Raw genomic sequence first — 19,644 nt, forward strand, 5'->3', positions numbered from 1 at the left:
AGGGTATTCATGCTTAACTGCGGCATGGTATCTCAGTGAGCTGGCACTATAAAATAGGCCTAACGCTTGGCTAGTGCAAGCAGCCACACATACACATGCATGCACGTCGTCATATGAACGAAATATTCTTAAGTACGACGTTAAACCCCATTTCACCTCACCTTGTCATCTGCTGGTAATGAATATGCATATGTGCAAAACTGCGGGATATGTGCAAACGTTTTGTGAAAGATGGCGTCGACATTAAGCTCGCTCCTTGAGCCGCCTCTAACTTTCTGTCCCTACCGTATGAGGTAGATGATGATCATAGTAATAAGCATAAGATATCGCTCGTGGGAATGGTGTAATTCGCATGCACATCTCTATAGGGGCATGGTTTGACTCCGGGAATAAGTTTGACAAATCCACAATGGTGACCTTCACATAATTTTCAAGGTCACAGCGTCACTTTGAAGATTTCAGCATGTTAAACTGCATGTTAAGATTGTCAGCGAGATATGTCAAGAACAGTTAACTGGATTTTCTACATAGACTTTCAATACTTCTCTTGAATGTTTTTCAATAGGCAATTTCTTTATTACTATTTTTGCATATTTCATACACTAAGATATTCATGTCAAGGTCAAAGTGAGTCTTGAAAATATTTGTGCGTTTGAACAACTACAGAGCAAGATATCAAGAGAGGTTGACTGGTCATGTTTGTTGAAATTTAATTTGATTTGATAATTTGCGGCGGGGGATTATATTGTCACCTTAGTGACAATGCTTGTTGATATTAACTTAAAACGTGCCTATTTTCTTACAGTGTCATCTGTTATAATATGTTTGTCAAAGTGGGATATGCCAAGACAAACACATGTATATATATTTTACTGTTATTTGATGTCATGACGTTCTACCTAGAGAAAGATGAATAATAAAAACAACACCAAAAAGAAGAAGAAACAAACCGAAGTGTTATCTCCAAGGAAGTTTAAAGAGCGGCTTAGACAACAAAGTATGAGGTGTATGTATGACTAAACACCCAATCACATGAAAACAAGGACCATTATTAATAAAATAGTATAACAGTTTATTGATGTCGAAAATCAACACTTGCGTATTCATTCAAAGATGTATATATCAAAGCTCTATAATACAAGTGTGCAATACAAAGCACATATTGTCTGGACGAAATACAGCTTGACATCAAGGGGAATTGTTCAAGGTGGTCGCAGACGCTTGCAACAGCACTTGCCAACACTTTTGATAATATTAAACAGCACATGTCTGAAATTCTTCCCCCATATAAGATAATAAACAAAATTACAGGAAAAACTTGTATAATAAACTAACTGGCACAAATGTTGTGTGACTCTATCATTCTGAGTCGCTTCACTTTTATCTGTTGAAAGGGTTGAAATCAAGTACCACAGTTTATTCACGTGGCTTGGAGCTGAAAATATCATGAAAGAAACTGTTATGACAAAGAGAAGTCTTGTCACACGTAACAAGGCTCTTTCTTTACGGGTAAGGACACGTCTTAAGTTTGTTCTGAAACCATTGGGCTGGGATATGTTCCTGATGAATATAGCTATGAGGAATGAGATGATCAACAGTGAAGGCAGCACAAGTGTTATAACTACATCCACACATGTTAGAACCGCGACAATGGTGCCATATTCATCCGACACAAAGCAGTAGGTGGTATTTTGAATCTCTGTTTCCTTGGTTGACCATAAAGCAAAGTCGTATACTAAGAAAGCAAAGAAGGTGAGACCTCCAACCACTACCAACGCTCGACTGACGGTGCACAGCCGGGGTGCGTCGTGAAGATGAAAGGTTATGATGAAATTCTCAATTGTAATACACACAATAAGCCAGATGGATAGAAAACTGCACACGTAAGTCACAAAGATAACGGTCTGGCACCAACCATTCTGATGAACTAGTCGAATTCCAAGCATCTCCAGCCAAACAATGAACAAGGCCAACAGGAACGCGCTGTTGCTGGCTGACAGTGCTGCCAGGTACACATTGCACGACACAGTCCTTAGCTTTTTGGACGAAAAAACAATCAGCGATATAATATTTCCAACGACTCCAAAAAGGCATATGATTGGCTGGAAGTATAAGGTCAAGCAATGGGCAACTTGGTGTATAGTGTCCGGGCGGTACCAGGTGAAGTTATCGTCTGGGTGGGAAAGGTTACCTTTCCCCGCCAATTTCAGAATAGGATCGTCCATGTAGTTTGTGCGAGGAAAACTTATACACATATGGAAAATTGGCCGAGTACCATCTTATCTGCAACGAGAAAAAAACAACAAATAAATGTTCAGTATGTTTGATTAGTCATGTGTCATTAACAACGTTCAAGAAATAAGTAAGTAATCCTTTCAAAACCTACTATGTTAGAAATGCGGATGATTTCTAAATTTGACGCTTCGGTGACAAAAGTGATGTCCGATATGTTCCTGTGTTATTAGTGGTGAACAACTGGCATGCCCTTGCGTGTGTCTGTGACGAACGCCATGGGTGGAGCAGGATACGCTCTCCTTTGCGCGAACGCCTGGTATTGGCACTATTCCATGAGCGAGTGGGTTACTTTTTACGCCGCTGTTAGCAAAATTCAAAGAATAACACGGCGGGGTACACCAGAAATGGGCTTCACACATTGTAGCCATGTGGGTAATCGAACCCAGGTCTTCGGCGTGAAGAGCGAACGCTTTAACCACTGGGCTACGCCACCGCCCCACGGAATAGCACAGTCGAGTCTGCTTTTGGCAATGATTATTATGAGTGTGGAAAGCCTTTTTTACGTTCATTTACAAGCATAAATACTGCCAGAGACGCATGTAGCAGCTCATTATTTAGCTAAGCAATGTGATCAACGTATGATCTCAAACACAAATATTATAAGTTGTACTTTATGTGATTGTAACCAAGGACACGGCAATTGTACAAGTCTGAATATATCGTAAAAGTTGTAATGTCATTAAAATAACAATGTGCAACACAATGAACACAACAAATGATTAAATCTTTCAAATGGTGTGAACGTTTTACTGAGACACATTCAGTTCAACTGTCATCCTAGCTCGATAAGCTAGTATATTGCTAGAGACTTGCTCTGGGAACAAGACAGTGTCACCAGTGTACGATGATACCATTCCGGTGCCACGAAGGGCCTTGGGACTTGTCTCAGATTGTCAGGAGTTGTCACGAACTACAAGTTAGCGTTTTGCCCTCGCTGTATCAGATTATCAGAAGGGTCAGAGTGTCTGTGTCTGAATGCATTAAACCAGCAAATAAAACGTCGTGTTCGTGTGAGACACAATCCATCAATACAAAGCCAATGAAGAGTTTGAAACAAGACACTGGTTGGCCTGTGATTAAGTCGTTTTCCTGGACCTAATTTGGGTAAACGCGCTGATTTCACCCAAAACCCACGCTAATATGAGACCCAGCAATTTTTAACTTTGCTTTCTTTGAGAACAACAATGTGTTTGTGCCTTTTTTGCGACGTTTCTGCTTTATATGTGATTTCCTGTTAGGTTGTGGAAACTGTTTTTACGTTTCAATACACAAGTTTTATGGGTTTTTTTTCCGATGACGTTGTCTTCGATGGTGTCAGATCTGCTTTCTGGCATTAAACCCATTCAAACACTACACAAGTTATCATATATAGTAACGAGCAGAAAAAATGCGACAAAGAACTTAATTCTGTAGACTCGATCCTACTATCAAAAAAGCCAAAATACATTGTTTCTAGCCGCCAGTAGTTTGCCTCGTTGGTATGGAATTATCGCCTTTGGGTTCGGATGGCTTGATCACGTGACCTCGTTGCTAGCAGACGATACCGAAGCTTTGCCATGACGTTACAAAACAACAGAAATCGACTCTTTGCATATTATGAAGCAGGTATTACGTCCGTAACTAGACTTGTGAAACTGACGGGAAGGCAACGAGCCTCTGTTTACCGAAATTTGACGCAGGGTTAGGGACAGAGCGACAGGCTGGATCGGGACGTCGTGCTACTCTTGGGGCAAATGACAGACGACGCATCGCGCGTCTCGCGGCGGCGTACCCAAACTGGTCTGCGAAACAGCTTGCTGTGAAGGCGTCAAGTCAAGGAACCCCTAAGGTATCAGAATGGACAATCAGAAGATCTTTAAAGCAATCAAGCGAGTGCCGAAGAAAGTTCCATTGATGACAACAGCACATATGGAGAAAAGGCTCGAGTGGTGCAGGGAAATGCAGGAGTACAGACTTTTCAAATGTGACTTTTACGGACGAATCAAAGTTTCAGTTTTATAGGATCACAAGAAAGAGGTGCAAGAGGTGGACGTAGCTGCAAAATGGTTCCGAAGTTCTCCCCCAGTGTCATGGTTTGGGGTGGTATTGGCAAACTCGGGGTAACGCCGCTGCTAACTATTACAGGAAGGCATAGTGGAATCCCATATAGGACAGAGTGGAATACCTTTCAAACTTTAACAGGACAATGCACCTGTACACAAGTCAAGACACACCTGTAACTGGTTTGAAACGTGTCAAGTGACCTTGCAGAAATTTCCAGCGGCATCACCAGACCTGAACCCAGTTGAAAATGTGTGGCAGATTATGAAGGACAAATTACAAAAGTTGGAACCGAAGAGTGTCGTTGAGTGGTTTAAACTCATCAGTCAAATATGGGTGGACCTACCCCAGGACTACATAGACAATTTGATTGACAGCATGGGACGCCGTATTCAGCAGTGCATCGAGAGAAACGGTGGACTAACAGACTATTGACTTGCATAAATGTAAAAAATTCAGCATCCAGAGTGGATGTATGAAAAATATAACTGAATTTATCAGTAAATAAATTTTGAAACTACGTCTGTGAAAAGTCGCATTTTTTCTGCTCGTTACTGTATATGTATTTTATATAATAACTAGGGAAAAGACTCCGATTTAAGTAACGCTGTGGTACAGAATTATGAAAGTGAATAGTGTATAGTGAAATGCTATTGTAGAATTCCAAAACGTCAACACCAGAGACTATTCAGCCTTGATTATCGAATCTTTACGAAACATATCCCGAATTAGTTATAAATTGTGTTGAAAAGGGTCAGTGGAAATCAGTAATGACCAGGAGTTTGCGAAATAGTAATCGTGTACTGCTTACACCTTTATATTTTTATGAGTTGTACACAGAGCGCGATATATTTTCTATGTATGGTATAACAGTCTCTATATGCGCTGGTATTTCAGGGTTATTATATTTATATCCCTGATTAACATATTATTCATTACCCATTAATGTTTGTAAAACAAATACACACAAAGAACAAAAGGGAAAAAAACAATATACAACAAACAAAACAAAAACGTTTTAGGTATTACATCACACATTGCTAAGAAGTGAACATTCAACTTTTTGGTTAAAACCATCAATATGTCAAAAAGGAAATAGGCGAATGGTACGAGTTAAGTAGAAACGTAAAGGTATGTCTTTCGCAGTAACGAACATTATAATTATGACAGAAAATGTGAAAGAGCATGTTTGTATGCCTCGTGTAGCCATATACTGGACACCACAAATGGGCTTCACACATTGTGGCCAAATACTGGACACCACAAATGGGCTTCACACATTGTGGCCATATGGGGAATCCAACCTTGGTCTTCGGCGTGACAAGCGAACGCTGCAATCACCAGGCTACCTACCCCACTGCCCCTGTTTTTGAGCGAAACAGTAAAGTTCCGGTTGAAGACATATGTTGATTCGTTCTGAAGTCGAGACTGCCGTACACACGTATGTCAAGTTTCCGATCTCGTCGATACGATGACTGGATGTTCCAGACAACATTTTGATGTTCTTAATTGTCAGAATCAATGCTTACGGTTGGCATTGTGGAGGATTAGCTAACTCCATTAAACCAGGAAATCGTAAAATCATTCGATTTTCAAACGCGTCCACAATGACTAAAACCGCGATTGCCACCAACAAAATCAACATGTCATTCACCTACCTAAACGAACAATATGGTATTGTACACAGGATACAGGTAAGACATGTCAATATGACATTATGATAATTTTCTTCCGCTTGATCTGCTACCTGTCAATAAACACAAATTTGACTGACTGACTGACTGAGTTTAGTTTTACGCCGCTTTTAGCAGTATTCCAGCAATATCACGGCGGGGGACACCAGAAATGGGCTTAACACATTGTGCCCATGTGGGGAATCGAACCCGGGTCTTTGGCGTGACGAGCCAACGCTTTAACCACTAGGCTACCCCACCGCCCCACACAAATTTGAAAGCTGGAAGGTTCGTTCAAAGACGAAACGAAATAATTTGTAAATGGGTATTTTTTAAAGAAGTGAATGAAAAATTAAAGCAAACAGTTCATTCAGAGAGCAATATATTTACGACATCCTTCGCCATACTTCGTTTTGAATGAACCCACTGAAACTGGAGAGTTGTTCGGGGAGACAACTCTGTCAAATTTCCCTGACATTTTCTAAAGGGTGCTATTAGTCTTGTCTCACAGACCCTGAACTACACTATTTTCTCTTCCGCCCAGTCCTTCTAGCAATGCTAACGCCCTAAATAAAGTACGTCTAGATCTCCCCAGGTTCTGCCAAATCACTGGGGCTCCTTTTGTCATTGGAATGGAATTACTTTTTTCGATCGAAATTACATATATTCTGAGATTAAGTCTAGGGGCTATTTCCACCAATATGTGAAGCTTCATTACGTCACCATTCGAGGTTTCAATAGATTCATATTTCGGGCGTTTAATTACCACAAGTACAGTAGTTCAAGGAGTGTACTATTTCTACCCTTACTTTCTTTCGGTCTAGCAATATCTAAAGTGCAATGAGTTTCTAAACAATTGAACAGTTTACTGACTCAGACTGAAATGGCGACTGAAAAGATCTCACTTCGCCTACTAAAGTAGTTCATGCCGTGCGGGGTTCTCTAAATGTTAAATTGCCTCAGACAAAAGTCATGAAATGAAAAAAGACTGCACACAACCCAGACGTTGCAGCCTCATGCCTGGCTGAACTACATAAGATCCTACCATAAACCTTTAAACACGAAGATACAATTGAACAGGCGGGCAGAAATGGATTCTCCTTTATTACACTTGCCGGTGGCCATACACCCACGCCAAGACACTGATAATAACGTCCTGTTATAAATACAGTTTAAATACACAAACTTCGACCTGTTAAGATATGAGTTGCAATTGTCTTCACTTTGCTTGTAGTTTACAAGAGGCGACTCGGCTGACACAGGTAGGTGCAGATGACGTCAATCACTGGATTGTGTGGTCCAGAACCGATTATTTACAGACCTCTGTCACATACCTGTAATATTGTTGAGTCTGGCCTTAAACAACAATACTAAGATGCTTCGGTGAAAGATCAAAGGCGCCGACAGTACTTTATCAGACGATAATGTACACTTTTTGCATTACGTCACAATGTATTGTCGTCACTGCGCCATTCTATTCTGTCCCCTCGTCATCGAACAATTTTGCATTACATCATAATGTAATTAAGCGACGTCACGATACATGTCAGTTGTCATCGCCTCGTACAGCCTCCTACTGTAAACTACTCCGTTGCATCCCGTTTCTTGGTTTGCAGTTGCTTCACGCACTTCACAAATAATTATCCTTAGAAAGTATTAAATTTGGGATCTTATACCCCGTTCGCATGCACCAGTTTACGCACGTGATCTAATTTACACGTTACGTAAAAAAAAAACACGTGTGTAAACGTGTCATGCGAACGCATCTTGTAACACACGTGGGTACATGTATGTTTTGATGTTTAAACATCAGAAGTCAGACTCACAAGGTATCACTCCAACCTGAAAGATGAGGACTTTTGTTATATACCTCATTTTGTACAATAAATTGGTAACATACTGTCTTATTGTCAGCGCTGTCATCATGGCGATATTGTCGAGCCATGACTCCAACGTGTTATTAAACTCAGGAGTTAATATATTCTGTTTCAACTCCTAACACCAGAAAAATATGACAGTAGTATCTGATAATCAATAGAACCATACCTAGACGTATGTTGATAAGTAACTATAAACTGATTGTTAACCTTGTAACGTTGTAATTCAGCGATTACCACATTATATGTTATATCCGTTAGATAATAAGTCAGCAGACAAGTTGCTAACTTACAGAAATGACTTAAGTTGAATATAAGAAAATGAATGGAAAGAATAATTTGAGACTGATATCCGATTTTTATAATTTTGGTCTAAACGGACCATCATACCCTATCACTGGAATGGAAAAGTACGTGCTTCACACAATATCTCAAAATCAATCGATCACATGTTCGCCTAAAAAGTGGTCTTGCTTGATTAACGCTCATGTGTAGCTGATAGCTGTTTTCACTTTTATTTGTCAGAAACAACTAACAACACACTTTCTGTACAAAAATTGTGTTTGTGAACAAGCGTCTCTTCACGTTATATTTATAGTACATTTCTACTGGAATACAATTATAAGGTTCTTTCACAGATGAAACTATATCATGTTCGCTGCAAAGGCCTGCATGACATCTTGATGGACCTGGTGAGCTGATCGACAGAGTGTAGCATCGTCCCTATGATCCCTAGCTATAGATTCCTCCTCGTCCTGGTGCTCATCCCACTCATCATCACATATCTGGTTATGCATTCCACAAACATTATACGGATGGTGTAAATCCAACTAGGGTTCAACTAGTCCCCGTGGTCCCTGGTATGGTGATCTACCTTCAGTTATTGGCGATTTATAGCCCATTTTTATACTGTATTGTTTTTCCCCTATAGTTAAAACGTTTTAGATTTAATTACTACTTTTACATACATATCTGTGATATTCTAGTTGTTTTACTGTCCTTCGTCGGCAGGTTTTTTATAATATACATATATTTCATTTCAATCTCAAATGCTCTCGTCACGATAAGGCTGAAATATTGCCGATGTGACGTTAAATATTAATTCACTCACTCACTCACAAACATTATACAAACATGCACAGGCGGCAATGATACTCAGGCAAACTGTATTCTTGCACGACTTATAAGTCTGTAATTGATAACTCTTTGTTCATCTGAAAGCATATCTCTGTGACAATAAGGTTTGAGAAGTAATGATCTTAGGATGTAAGATCTCCGAGGTTAACGACTGGAAGGACCATCTCCTTGTTGGTGAGCATAATCTTCCTTGACCACTGTTGCAATTAAGAAGATTCTTCACCTCGACAAAAGATCTCAAACTTTGAAAACAATCTTGCTTCGAGGACACGACCAGGTCACCCAATGTTAATGCCTCTGAACACATACTTGTGATCACATATTCCTTGAAGTATCAGTGAGTGCCACCCTTTTCTATTCAGGTAGTCCCCGTGGGACTCTTGTGGACCAATTATGGCAATGTGGCAGCCGTCTATTGCTTCCGTACAGTTCGGGAAATTCCACTTCTTCTCGAAACCTTGAATGACGTCTCGGATATCTTCATGTTTAAGGAAAACCAAGGATAAGAACTTAACTAACAATAATACAATCAAAGACCGTTGTTTTACCAACTCCAAGTAGATTTGCGACTATTCTGTACTCTGCGGTTGAGTCAAGCCAGTACAAATCAATAGCAACCGTTTTCTTGTATCTAAAGGAAGATGTACATAGATTTCTTTTGGGATACTCTTCCACTTAGTGGAGCGGCTAGGCAGATAAAATGTGCATTTAATGATAAAAGCATGAAACTTTGCACATGTATAGACTGATGCATAGTGAACAGTTTAGGATATGGAGGCACTCAAAATAATTTTAGTTGCGCATGCGCAATAGATAAATAATAATTTGCCTTTTCTGGCTTCCGTAATAGCTTTAGGCCTGCCATCAGTACACTAATTGGACGACTTTTTAAAAACATACTGACCGAAAATACTGGTTAAACATCTTGAAAACATAGCTGAGTCAATGTTATGAACACTGGCTCTCGCACCAGTGCATGTAAGTGAGGACTGTATGCATCGGTTGTTGCACCCCTTTGTACAGACAAGATACCAACTCCTGACAAGATTGTGATGCTTGGTGTAGTGTCTTCCAGTAGGGAACATACTGTCCACTTTTCTTCTGTATTCAACCCCACTCAGTTGGAGATGGAGTTCAGGCTGTGGAAGAATGACTGACCCCATATATCACCTGCCTGATAAGCTGCCCGTTAACATGCTGTACATGTGTTGATGGGAAGGCATGAGCTATGGTTTTCTTCGCAAATTATCTCATATAAAAGTGATTGAACATAAAAAGAAACATATTTCCAAAGCATCATTCCATGATGGTAGGGAAGGAGCAAATACCATATAGTGCTCTTACTTCGTGTTGGTTGGAAGTTGAGGGAGGTTCTAAGCCTACATCTCTGTATGCTGGAAGTATCACCGATCTCATCCTGAAGGATATAGTGTTTGGGATACTTCTGATGTGACAACTCTCATGAGCGGGATGAAGAGTCGTCTTAACTTCTGACGTCTGGTGCTCGTTCTACGTAGATAGATGCGTGGGACTCTGACCAGACGCAGTAATAAGTCTTCCATATCTTCATTGCCGAGTATTGAAGATAATAGTGGAATGTGAAACTGTCGGTCTGACTGATTGTTGGCAATAAATCCAAACGGAGACCAAGATGTACTGATGCATTGGCACCTTTATCAAATCTGGTGTGTGTGAGGTCTATAGGATGGAACTCTGACATTCTGAGTGAGTTGGGAGCCTTCATCATGGTGATGACAGAGCTGATTGGTGCTAAGATTGAGCCCAGTCTTGAGATTCTGAGGTTGTAGATCTGCTGGAATCTGCTTACTTCCACTTATCATCATACAGGCTTCTGGAAGATATGTATAGGGACTGGGAGACTTCTGCTCTGCTGGAATAGCCGCGCCTGGTCAAGTTCTTCTTGGTATGCTCCATACATGCAGATCGAAGACACTCGGGTTTTGATGCTTCTGCTTCATGTGAGGATAAGTGAGCAGGTTTGACCAATCTGGAAGTTTTAGAACCGGGTTGCCTGCTGGCTGGATCAGTTGGCTGTCCTGTTCATCAATGACTGATTGGACAGTCGAGGGCTCCAGTGGCTAATGGCTCGGATAACTGCCTAACCTCAGTGATTGATGTGAAGTAGCTTCTCTTCTGGAGACCACAGCCCTGAGGTTACATCTGTGTCGTGGTGTGTTCCCCAACCCTGTAGAGACGCATCTATATACAGATATAGGTTGAAGCTGGGCTCGCCCACAAGGTCCTTGTGCAGACCTTTGAGTAGGTGATGTGGTAGTTGTGGTCTGAAGTCCTGCTAGACGGGTGGTAGTTGCAGTCTGCCCTCTTCGTGAGTGATTGGGCTGACGTTGGGCAGCAATTGTAGGGTGAAATTCAACAGACGTTTGGGTATAACAGATTGTTTAAGTACAATATAAAACAATTATTTATGGATAGCAACTTCTCTATTTCATGAGTATGGCGTTTCGATACAGATTCTTGTACCTTTGTCAAGCGTTGTCCTTGCTTGACAACGGTACAGGAATCTGTATCGAAACGTCACACTCATGAAATAAAGAAGTTGTTATCCATAAAAAAAAATGTTCTATATTGTACGTCTCAACTTCTAAAATGCCACTCAAACAAGGGATTGTTGAAGTGATTTATTTTGCCATTGTCTAGGTAAAAGGTGCATTTAATTATCCTGTTGTGCACACGATAGGCTTGGTTACCCGTGTGAATAACCACGGGCCATGAATTTGCCAAACTGTAGAATAATACCTTTGGATTTATATAGCGCTAGTATCCAGTGATCACTGCTCAAAAGCGCTTCTAGGAGTTCTACATTGACTGGAGTCTATTCAAACACATCTTTTCGAACATGTATGTCTTGAGATGTTTCTGGAAAGTGGCAACATCTTGAATGTTTCTGATGTCAGTGGGGAGGCTGTTCCACAGATTAGGTGCAGCTGCTGCAAAAGAACCTATCTCCATACGATGATTTGTGAGATGATGGCACCCGAACGAAGAGTTCTTGATGGTCTGTAGCTGGTTGTGAGGCTTTGCAAATACGGGGGTGCAAGACCATGTGTTGCTTTAAACACAAGGAGGAGGATCTTGTACTGAATCCTACTGGATACAGGCAGCCAATGGAGTTGGCGGAGAATTTGGGCTGAATTTTGAGCAAGCTTTTACAAGACACTTATACTATACTAGAGCTTTGAGGCGAAGATTTGAGGCATGAAAGATGTAGCATGCCAGATTTCTAATGACTGATTCTTGTTGAGAAGACATGAGTAAAATAAACTTTGCCAGAGTTGGAAATTCAGAATATTTAAGGCGTATATATCTCTGGCGAAGATTATCATAGACTTCACAAGTCAGCAAAAAAGTAGTATTCAGTCTCCACGTGTCCAGTGTTACAAACTTTGCATAGTCTTTCATTCCTTGGGATATCGAGATATCTGCCAGTTTCAATAGCTAGTTTATGGGAGCTGCAGCGAAACTGTGCAAGTGCAATTCTAAATTTATTTATGGTTATAGCAGAGAGATAAAGCTCAGGTTGGAAAACAGTCTTAAACAAAGAATAATTATACTATTTGTGGCTATTAACAATATTGTCGTGCCACTCCTGTTCATAGGTGCATTTTAACCTGTGGGAAAACTCAGCAATAAAAGAGGGAACACAGTCTACCTGTTGTCTTTCCCAAATATAGCCAAAACCATGATTATAAAGTAAGGATCTTATTTGAGACACCCAGGTTGTCTTCCCATTCAACGTCAATTGCAAAAGCATGTCATGACTCTTTTTAGGGTAGCGGTGATCTGGCATACTGATAAAGTTTACCCAATACCTGATGTGAATAGGCTGTGATATAGAGAGGGTATCTGCCACATTCCCCTCGCGCAACTTCATTAGATGTTCCTGTTTTTACACCCAAGACACGTTTACAGGCCAGAACAAGGACTGATTCAATTTCTTTACTCACAGATAATCCCCAAAACTTCAACACCATACATCAGGATTGGAAGAACCTTGGAGTCGAAAATACTAAAAAGGAATCTCAAAGGCAATAGTTTAATTTGTGAAAAGAGCGTAAGATACCAAAGAGAGACCGTTTTGCTTGTAAAACAATATTGCCAATGTGTCTTGACCAGGATAAGCTTTTTGAAAAAAACAACACCTAAATATTTATATGACGGGAGACATTGCAGCTGAGCAGTCTTATAATACCACCTTTCGTGTTTAGACAAAACGCCACCACCTTTAAATACAACAACTTTTGTCTTATCCATATTAACAGCTAGACAATAGTTATAACAATATTTTTCGAGAGTATCAATCCTCCTTTGTAACCCAAATATGATGTCAGAAATAAGAACTACATCATCAGCAAATAAGAGTAGAAACACGTGTATTATATCTGGGTGGAGTTGTATACCATGGTCACACTCCGACTCTATAGCTAAAGCCAGATCATTAATAAACAGACTGAACAGTAACGGGCTTAAGATACAACCCTGTTTTAACCCAAGGTCGCAAAGGAAAATATCTGATAGACTGTTATCAAATTTTACACAAGCATATACATTCTTATAAATAGATTGGATACACTTATACATTTGTTTAAAATATTTGATTGTATGATCTCACCTTTATTATTCTATGGAGCTGAAGTTTGGGGCACCAGTTATTGTAAACTCATAGAGTCTGTACAAATTAAATTTTGGAAGTATTTCTTAAAAGTTGGTAAATCAACTTGTAATAATGTGGTACTTGGAGAATGTGGTAGACTCCCTTTACAAATTGTATATATGACTAAGGTTATCAAATATTGGTGTCATTTATTGTACCTACCTCCAAACAGACTCCCAAAACACTGTTACAAAATGCTGAAATCATTAGATGATGGTGGACGTGTAATTTGGGCAATTAATGTTCAAAATATTTTATTTACTTATAGTTTTGGCTATGCATGGGTTAGTCAGGATATTGGTAATGTTAAGTATTTTATGTTTCTTTTTAAACAAAGACTGACCGATAATTTAAAGCAATCCTGGTATTCTTCCATTCAAAATTCACATAAAACTGTTTATTATTGTCAGTATGAAACTCTGTTAGATGTAGAAAAAATACTTAATTGTAATATTTATTTAAATTTGAGATTAGCAACAGAGACTGGGAGATATGAAAATATTGCTTCTAATGAAAGATTTTGTTTTGTATTTGAAAGGTATTAATGTTGTTGAAGAGATGAGTGGCATATTTTGTATATTTGTGAATGTTTCTCTGATATTCGAGAGAAATATATTGTGAAATATTTAAGTCAGCCTCCGACGATAAACAACTTTATACATATTATGCAATCTGCTAATGTCGATGTGATTAAGAATGTTTCTTTATTTTTATATTATGTACAAATTAGAATTAAGAGCAGAACATTTTTATAAATCATTGTGTATCATTCATGTGATGTGTGATCATACATTTGACTGTATTATGGGCAAGTGGCCTTTTACTGAATAAAACTGTCTGTCTGTCTGTACATTGTGGGGGGTATACCATTTGTATTCAACACCTCCCAGAGTTTAGACCGGTTAATTGAGTCAAACGCCTTGGAAAAGTCTACAAATAGGCTATATCTTTTACCCCTCTTCTTAGACAGATAACGTTCAATGATTGAGTATAGGAAAAAACTATTATCGACTGTCGAACATCCATGTCGGAATCCCGCCTGAGACTCAACCACCTTATCATAAGCATCTGACCATAACTGGAGCCTTGCATTTATAACCGAGATATACAATTTGCTGAAAACACTGAGTAATGTAATACCCTATAGTTTCCCGAGGAAACACCTATTTTAAATACTGGGAAATGTGGCCTATTTTAAGGGTGCCGTTGTATAAAACGATCTTAGTGCTAAGTGACCGTAACTCCCTACCTTAAAGGGAAAAAGGCTGCATCGAACATTGAACAGCACCCAGGCCCTAATAATAGGTACATCAAAAGATCGCTAGGTACCAATTGACATCTTGCTGCTATTAATCTGGTCATTACCAGCTGCTTTGTTATTCTTCTGCTTATTGATGGCAGCTACAATCTCATCATGACAGAATGGAGAGTCAAGAATATGTTGCGTAACGTCACCAAAGTCATCATTATGTATATAATCTACATTGTCCACATCAGTAGAGAACATGCTTCTGAAATACAAGAACCATTCGTTCATGTTTATATCAGGTGAAATTTTGTTTGTGCCCTGACAGTTTTTTGACATTTGACCAAAAAAGTTTACTATTATTCATGTTTCTGGAAATACAGTCCATAATGTTATCCTGGTAACACTTCTTCTTAGTTTTTAAAGCATTAGCATATCTATTTCTAGCATGTATATACTAGCGATTCTCTTTGGTTATTCATACGAAAAAAGTACACAAAGCAGGGGTTCCTTTCACGAAGCAACCTTTACTTAGGTTAACCTTACTCCCATTCTCTAACATTGCACTAAGGTTACCTTAGTGACTTACGACCATCTTAGTGCTTTGTGTGAAAGGAGGCCCTGGTCGTATTGTGCAAAGTTTTCATGCTGGAATAGATTCTGTGTGAAGTTAGAATCTGCATGATCAACAGAGCTTAAGGTCAGTTCAGTTTTAGGCGCTCATAAATACTGGTTGTTCCTTAATAGCACTCATCACATTACGCTAGAAAAAATAGGAATGGTTGAGGGAATTATTCATCGACATTGGACATTTACTAGATAAACAGCTGCTTCATTTTAAGGTTAAACTTCACTATTCCTTGGTATTTTACATTACATAGGAACCAGTCATAATATCATGAAGATAATGTTCAGTACGCAACACAGGGGTCGTCCAGGTACTTTTAAAACGGCGCACTGGCAAAAACTCATCATATATCAATATCATTATCTTTTATTGCACAAAGTCACCATCCATCATATTAGTGTCACCATCGTGCAGGTATTGAATAAATACGACATGCTGCGTCAAAGTTCTATAATACAGACAGATTTGAGAAACATCAGAAGATACGAGTTTCAGAGATATTATTTAGAACCTGCATTTCCAGTAATGCCAGTCGCCTGGAGCGTCAATAATATCCGATGGAACACGAACGCATGATATATATCAGCTCCAATATTACCAGTCTGTTGTGTTGTAAATCTTTCCCGAGTAATATGAAGCATTAAGAAGTAATTCACTCTGACGGTAGCGGGGGATTTTCCTTCATCGATGAAAAGTGACGAAATATATTTGATAACGAAAAAATGTAACGAAACTAATTTGTGTAATGTTCAGTTTGTGCCGAGGAAGCTCTGTGATTTTTATTTTGAATGATTAGGGACGAAATAGAATAGCGTCTTATCGTATTTCCATCCACATGCCCTTGGGATTAGTTGCTATGAAAACGTAAATCACAGATTATGGAAGCAATACTGTTTCCACTAGGAACATCATTAACCATAGTTGGCCGGGACAGGACATGGGGAATACCATCTTTGGTCTGACTGTTTGGGTATCACATTATATTTTCTTGAAGAACGAACGGGATTGCATAGGCGTCTTGTAGGCGCAGAGTTGCCCTCACTAGACGCTCAGGATGCTGTGATCGTTGAATCAAATCGTGTATTCGGTATAATCATTGATCAAAGTTTGGCACCATACCCGTGCTGTAGGGTTTAAAGGCAAACCTAGACGGTTTTTGTCGTACAAAATAGCATTATCGAATCTCACCCACTCTCCTCTTAGAAAGGGGAATAAAACATTCCCCATGGTATAATATAATAAACGATCTCTCGTAGAAGTACAACACATCTATCAATCAATATTTTCTGTCCAAACACGGAATTTTAAAAGATATTAGTCTTCGCAACAACGTTCAGGGCAACCAGGGATTAAAACAAGAACACAGTCCAATGTAACACATGTTAAATCTGGGATTACACTTTCCCAGTAAAGTACAGATTCTTGTATTTTTCTTGGTTGAGTTCAATTCAGGAATGGAACCCACACCCACAGAGTCGGGCACTTTATCGCCAGCGCACAAAGTCAGCCGTCTAACCCATTCAGCCACCGCAGCTTTTAGGGCAATGAAAGTCGGACAACGTTTAGTCTAGACCACGGACTTTGTGTTCCCCTCTGATAAGTGTAAATTGGAAATCTGCAGTGGCTGAGTAGGTTAGACGGCTGACTATGTGAAAGCGATCAGGTGCCTGTCTCTGATGGTGTATATTCGATTCCCGGACGGGACTCCAACAACATTTTTAAAATCTGTGTAATCCCAGGTATCTTGAATTAAAGTTACAGGCAAATGTTACTTCTGGTATCGATAAACACGATATAATGCTGTTTTTACTTCTTTCGGCAGATGATATGGTTCTTAAGAGTAAATCTGCAACTGGTTTCCATTCTCAACTTAATAGTTTATTAGAATATCGCAATATTTCGGGCTTATCTGTAAATATCGATAAGACCAAAGTAGTTACTTACCAAAAGTCATATATTTTATCAAAGCAGGTTGTCTATTATGGTAATGTACCCCTTAAAAGTGTTGCTGAATTTAAATATTTAGGTTTATTATACAAACCTAATGGAAACTTGTCCAGGATATTGTTATGGATTAAACTTCTTTTTTATTTCCCTCACAGCGTTTCGGGTCCATTCCAGGTCCCTTCGTCAGGTGAACGGACAGTTGAGGCTATGACGTCGTCACTATGAAACGTTGTGAGGGAATTAAAAAGAAGTATAATCCATAAAAATATCTTGGACATCTATGTACAACTTCTAAATGCCACTGAAAGACATCTAATGGAAACTTGTCACCAGCTATTAACATATTATCGGATAAGGGCCTGAAGGCGTGTTATGCTTTACTCAAAGAAGTCAGGACCAATAAGATGAATGTGAAAGTAGCGTTAGAATTATTTGATGACATTGTTGTACCTATTTTGCATCATAGTTGTGAAACTTTTGGTTTAAGGTTCTGCAATCCAAAGAAATGAAAGGATTTGTACTACCTTTAATCTTAATGGCATAGAAGACGAATTTCACTTTTTACTCAAGTGTCCATCGTATACTCACCTAAGATCTATCCATTTAAAGAAATATTACTGTAAAAATTATTCAGTTTATAAATGTGTACAGTTATTATTATCAGAAAATATTAATACTTAACGCTCTCTAGGTAGATATGTGTATGAAGCATTCCGTGTAAGAAACAACTTTTAACTTATCAATAATGCCACCCTCACCATCCAACATAACTATTATCTATATTGTATGTATAGCCAGAGGCACATGTGGCCTGCGTCAATAAAATCTGTCTATATGTCTATCTATAACATGGGTTACATTTGACCACTTTCTCAATTGCATTGTGTATTCATAAGAACACAGCCCGTCGGAAAGATTCAGTGGCTGATTATGCCAGTATCCTTCCCACCTACATCAGTTGAGATTACTGAATGCAGACAGTCGTTACAAATGTAAAGACTTTAATTAAGATGTCTCGAGTCAGGTTTTGTACATACTTTGATGAGTCCCCCCCTTTGGTTGTTTCGATGTGAGCACGTCACAGGTTAAATGTATGACCAATATCATATACTAGTAGTAGTACCCACACAACTAAATAACTACATGTCATTCATGAGTGAGAGTTGAATGTCATCAGTACATCCATAGCAACGAGAACAAGTTGTATATTTCAGTACACTCACTACCTAAAAAGCTCACGATCTTCATGATCACTATTTATGCACCAGCGAAAGAACCAACAAACCAAAACCAAAACAACAACTAAAACAACCAAACCAAATATCAATTCCCGATTATCCCCTGAGAGAGTCCCCAAAACCAAAGCAACAAAACCCTATCAACATTCACAAGAAATCTCTGCTAAAAGCAGAGTCGATTGTACAATTGTGACTATATCACGGACATGGATTTGTTTCAGCAGTATTACAGCTGTACGATGTTGTTTAGAGTCTGTTCTGTTTGATTGGCATTTTAGAAGTTGACGGATAACAGAAAAGTATAATACTTTATGGATAACAACTTCTTTATTTCTTATGATGCGACGTTTCGGTATAGCTTCTTATACCGCTGTCAATCAAGACTAAAGTAATACTACACAGAACCGACTTATATACATGTAACGGGGATTAAGTAAGACAACATGAGGGAACACATGCAATAGAGTCTGGACCAGACAATCCAGAGATTGTCACTAAGCGATACGATGACAGAGTGAGTGAGTTAATATTTATCGTCACATCGGCAATATTTCAGCCATATCGTGACGAGAACATTTTATAATTATATTAAAGATGAATAAAGTTAGAAATTAAAAAACCTGTTGACGAAGAACAGTAAAACTACTAGTGTATCACAGATATCCATTTAAAACTAGCAATTAAATTTAAAATATTGGAACTATAAATTACAATACAATATAAAAACAGGCTGTAGATTGCTAACGACTGAAGGTAGATCACCATACTAGGGACCATGGGGACTTACAGTACATTTGCTTCCTGCGTGGACCCTAAGTTTAGACAATTTAGCCATAAGTTAAAATAACACATATTCTACGCTTAAAAATA

General features: G+C 39.0%; 1 protein-coding gene across 1 annotated transcript in view; it reads right to left on the reverse strand.

Annotated features, from left to right (window-relative positions):
- Nucleotides 1-1,055: 1,055 nt before the first annotated feature.
- The window catches only part of LOC124281188 (B1 bradykinin receptor-like), a 53,903-nt gene continuing 35,314 nt past the window's right edge, over nucleotides 1,056-19,644 (reverse strand). Inside the window, exon 2 of the mRNA XM_046717215.1 lies at nucleotides 1,056-2,283. Within this exon, the coding sequence (XP_046573171.1) occupies nucleotides 1,203-2,255 (1,053 nt within the window). The 5' untranslated portion in view covers nucleotides 2,256-2,283 and the 3' untranslated portion in view covers nucleotides 1,056-1,202. The remainder of the gene's footprint in view (nucleotides 2,284-19,644) is intronic.

This window comes from Haliotis rubra, unplaced genomic scaffold (genome assembly GCF_003918875.1).
Source record: "Haliotis rubra isolate DU_JTF1 unplaced genomic scaffold, ASM391887v1 Scf28, whole genome shotgun sequence".
NCBI lineage: Eukaryota > Metazoa > Mollusca > Gastropoda > Lepetellida > Haliotidae > Haliotis > Haliotis rubra.